The 5,247-nt window shown below is 36.0% G+C and overlaps 1 protein-coding gene across 1 annotated transcript; it reads right to left on the bottom strand.

Moving 5' to 3' along the window:
* Nucleotides 1-724: 724 nt before the first annotated feature.
* Nucleotides 725-4,944, bottom strand: CDR1 (cerebellar degeneration related protein 1). The gene is given in 3 exon segments (XM_032474714.1): nt 725-910; nt 912-1,787; nt 4,909-4,944. Coding segments are annotated over 3 exon segments (1,098 nt in total).
* Nucleotides 4,945-5,247: the final 303 nt, after the last annotated feature.

Here is a 5,247-nt window from a genome sequence, read left to right on the forward strand (position 1 = left end):
TCTTCCATCACATAGATCATTCAGTTCCTATAACTTTTAGTGTCTCCTGGAGCCTGATTTTATAATGTCTTGTCATCACAAGTTCCTCCAATGTCCAAGTCTTTCAATATCTCTAAGGACCTGATCTTCTAACATTCAGATATTTCAACAACCCTGATGTCTGAATGGGTGGGTCTCTTTATGTCCTTATCTCTTCGGGTGTCCTAAGGTTCAGGGCTGCCAACATTCTTGACTTCCAGCATCATGAAAATTATATCTTCCAAATTCTATGTCTTTTAGCATGAATGTATCAATATACAGGTTTTCCAGTGTCTCCCAATATCCAAGGCTTATGATTTCGAAATTTCTAAATGTCTAGATCTTCTATTGTTCATATCTTCCAATGTTTAGGGCTTTCAAGGTACAGGACTTGCAATGTCTCTAGTGTTTCGGGCTTCTAGTATTCGCGGCTTCCAATATCCACTAATTCCAACACTCAGGGCCTCCAAAGTCTCCAATGTTCAGAATAACGAATGTCCTCAAAATCTAAGGCTTCCAATGTCTCCAACATCCTGTGCAATGTCTCCAATGTCCAGGGTTTCCAATGGCGCCAATGTCAAGGTCTTCCAACGACTCCAGGTCTTCCAGCAACTCCAAGTCTTCCAACTAATTCCAAGTCTTCCAACAACATCAAGGTCTTCCAGAAAATCCATCTCTTCCAGACAATCCATGTCTTCCAACAATTTCAAGATCTTCCAGCCAATCCACGTCTTCCAGAAAAATCTATGTCTTCCACCAATTTAAGTCTTCCAGCTAATTTACGTCTTCCGGAAAAAATCCAGGTCTTCCAGTCAATCTGTGTCTTCCGGAAAGAAATCCAAGTCTTCCACCCAGTTCACGTCTTCCAGAAAAATCTACGTCTTCCATCAAATACAGATCTTCCAGAAAAATCCAATTCTTCCAACTAGTCCATGTCTTCCACCAAATCCAGTCTTCCGGTCAACCCACGTCTTCCAGACAAAAATCTATGTCTTCCACTAAATCCAGGTCTTCCAATAAAGTGACGTCTTCCACTAAAGTCAAGTCTTCCAGCAAATTTATGTCTTCCTAGAGATTAATGTCTTCCAGAAAATTCGTGTCTTCCAGTAACCTCCTGGTCTTCCAGCAAATTTATGTCTTCCAAATAATCCAGGTCTTCCGGACAATTCGGGTCTTCCTGAAAATCCATGTCTTCCAGAAAAGCCATGTCTTCCAGGAAATCCATGTCTTCCAATGACCTCCAGGTCTTCCAGCCTATCCAAGTCTTCCAGAAAATCCATGTCTTCCATCAAATCCATGGCTTCCAGAAAATCCATGTCTTCCAGCAAATCCTTGTCTTCCAACAAAGTTGTGTCTTCCATCAAATTCGTGTCTTCCAGAAAATCCACGTCTTCCACCAAAGCTGTGTCTTCCAGAAAATCCATGCCTTCCACCAAAGCTGCATCTTCCAGAAAATCCACGTCTTCCACCAAAGCTGCATCTTCCAGAAAATCCATGTCTTCCAACATAGCCGTGTCTTCCAGAAAGTCCACGTCTTCCACCATAGCTGCATCTTCCAGAAAATCCACGTCTTCCACCATAGCTGCATTTTCCAGAAAATCTACGTCTTCCAACAAAGCCACGTCTTCCAGAAAATCCATGTCTTCTGACACCTCCAAGTCTTCCAGCATCTCCAGGGCTTCCAGCGTCTTCTTGTCTTCCAGCATTTCCATGTCTTCCAGCATCTCCACGTCTTCCAGCACCTCCATGTCTTCCGACAAATACTCAGTCTTCCAACAGCAGGCTCAATATCCACGTCTTCCAACGTCTCCAGTGTACCGGTCTTCTAACATTCAGGTCTTCCAGTGTCTACGATATCCAGGTATTTTTAACATGTTCCATAGTCCAGGTCTTCTGCCCTTTCCCCAGGTCCAGACTTTTTCAAGATTAGTCTTCCCAAGTCTGAGCATTTCCATGTTCAGATTTCTCCACAGACAAGTCTTCCAACTCAAAAATTCCTGCTTCTGGTAGAATTAGCTTCAAAAAATTGAATAGGGCATTCCTTCTTATAGACTAGATCTTATGGATCAACTGTACTGCAGCTTAATAGTGTTTTTTGCTACTAGGAAATGTATATTTATTCTTTACAACTTTTAAAGATAGTGTTCATAAAACAGCTTCTATAAACACACAGATGGGATTGCTGTGATAAATTTTGCTAATTTGCTAATGCTTATATTTTTTATACAGTCAACTCTGTTTAGTTACAAGTGAAATTCTTATTTTAATGAGAAAAATACTTGTTTAGAGACTGTATTATTTTAGATGAAATTAACATACAGTGTATTTATTTTTTGTAACATCAATTTTTGTTGTTTGGTCTTATGTGACATAAGTAATAATGATGATGATGATGATGATAATAATAATAATAATAACATTAACATAGCATTTGCTACGTCCAGGCACTGTTCTAAGGTCCTTACATGCATCAACTCATTTAATCTTCACAAGAACCCATTAAGGTAGGTACTATCATCCCTGTTTTACAGATGAGGAAACTGGCACACAGAGGTGAAGTAACTTGTCCAAAGGACACAAGCACTAAAGTACAGTTCTAGGATTTGAACCCAGCTAGCCTGTTTCCAGAGTCCATGATGCTATCCATTATGCCATAATATCTGCTGTTGAAAATCAAGATGGGAATTACAGGATCTGAAGCTTGATTGCTCCCATTTTATGTGTAAAGTATTTTAAGATCATATATATCAATGGTCTCACTTTATCCTGTCATTTATCAGAACTTATTTGTGTTCACAGATCTCATTCCTCAACTAGCTACTACCATTTCCTTGCCCATATCTATGGAACTAGGCACAGACACTTCCTGATATCATTTTCAGTTTGGATAGAAATAATATAAGGGAGCACTGAATTCAAGTACCCTTTGCTTTAAAATCATATTCATGGCTCTATGCTTTGAGTACTGATGCTTGGAATTTAACTCTCCCATCTGGTTTAATCCCTGATCACTGACCATCCTCCAGTTTGTACCTTACTATCTAGACCATTTACCATTAGTTTGTTTCTGACCTCCAGGATCCACCTGCTTCTTCAAATATCACTGACCTCCTGGATTCCTGACCACTGCCTTGTGTCCGACCACTGGTAACTATAACTGTTTAACTCATAGCATGCTAACCTAGAGAACTAACTACTTGGTTCTCCAAGTCTCAGCGCCTACCAGGTGCTTCCAGGATTGTTTCTACCTGTGCCTCTGGTTAGCATGACAAGCATTAAGTTTACTAGTGATTAGGGAAAAATAACTTAAAGACCTAGAATCATCTATATTATAACACAAATTATGAATAATAATAATAATTGAAATATCTTCCAAATGTCTAATGATTTAGTTTACAAAGTGCTGTCACTTCATTCATTCATTCATTCATTCATTCATTCATTCATTCTTTTCATTCAACAAATATTTATTGAGTGTCAGCTGTGTGCCAGGTATATTTTAATGGAGCTTAAAATCATTTGAGGGAAACAGACAATGTACAAATAATTGAATCATTATTTATTAGTTGTTGTAAGGCCATGAAAGAAAAGTAAGTATAGGATGCTGTAAGAGTCTGGAAAGTCAAGGAAAGCATTTCTGAGGAAGTAATATTTATGGTGACCTAAGGAGCTATTTTCTCATTTGATTATCAAAATAACCTTGTGACTAACACAGGATAGATGTTTTTTATATGAGTTTTACCTAATTAGAGGTTAAACAGCAAGTACTACAGATGGGCATGGGATTAACATATTCTGACTTTTTTTCCTACTACTCCGTGACACCTTAAAATGTATAGTAAGTATAGTTTTGGCAATATATATCAAGGGATATGAAAATGTTGGTATTCTTTGATTTAGTATTTTCAGTTCAATGAATTGACTCAAGGAAATTATCTAAAACGTGGGTAATTCATGCACAAAGATATTCCTCACATAGTTATTTGGTATAGTGAAATACAGAAAAACCTAAAGGTCTGATTTTAAGGGCATGATTAAATCAACATGCTATTTCCATGTGATAGAATATTCTTCCATTAAATTATTTATGATATGGTCATATTATACAATGTTAAATCAGAAATCAGCATATAAGATTATATAAAGTATGATTGCAATTATTTTAAGTATATATAATCAGAGATAAATGACTACAAATAAATACATTGGAGATTGTGAATTAATTGGTATGATTATGTGTGGTTTTTGTTTACTTCTTTATGTTCTTATTTTCTTCCAAATTTCTTACAGTGTGAAAGTATTTTACATTCAGGAAAAATATTTAAAAGATTGTTCATAAACATTCATTGTTTATTCATCTTTTTATTATACATGTAATCAAGTTTTACTGTTGAAAACACTTCAAAATCTAAGTAAGCAAAGTTAAAAAATTAAAATCTCAAACTCAGTACTCAGATAATTGCTGTAGGGTTTTTGGTGTTTGCTCTTCCATACTGTTTCAGAAGTGTGTTTATTTTCTTTTACAAAATGGAATTATACTGCCTTTTAACCTATTTTTTCACTTAACAATAAACTGTAGACATCTCTTTCTGTCAGCAAGAGTGCATCTATATTATACCTTAATTTTTTTTAAAAAATATGTTTTTTAAATTTTTTTCTTTTTTTTTATGAAGGGGAGGTAATTGGGTTTATTTATTTATATTTGGAGGAGGTACTGAGGATTGAACCCCAGACCTTGTGCATGCTAAGCATGCGCTCTACCGCTTGAGCTATACCCTCCCCCTTATATTATAACTTTAATACATAAATTATTTACTTTGTCTTATTGATGGGCATTAAATTATTTCCAGTTTTTCTTGTATTATAAAAACTGCTGTGATGAGCACGTACACTGTTGTGCAGAACAAAAACTTTGTCATCCCTCATGGTGGCCCTGTATGTGATTATATGCAAATATATTCAGATATTACTTAGGATAAATTATTAAAAGGAGAGTTTATGAGCCAGAGAATATGTGCATCCATAATGCTTATCACAGCAAAAAAAAATTATAAGCAATCAGATGTCTAACAATTGTGGATTGTTAAATAGACTTGTATTGCAATGATATGATGAGATATTATGCAGTCTTTTAAATTTATACCACAGAGGAATATTTACCGAAATGGGAATATGTTCACAAGGTCTCAGTAGTGAGAGAAACAGCTCACATGAAAATATAATATTCAG

Source organism: Camelus ferus, chromosome X (assembly GCF_009834535.1).
Source record: "Camelus ferus isolate YT-003-E chromosome X, BCGSAC_Cfer_1.0, whole genome shotgun sequence".
Taxonomy (NCBI): domain Eukaryota; kingdom Metazoa; phylum Chordata; class Mammalia; order Artiodactyla; family Camelidae; genus Camelus; species Camelus ferus.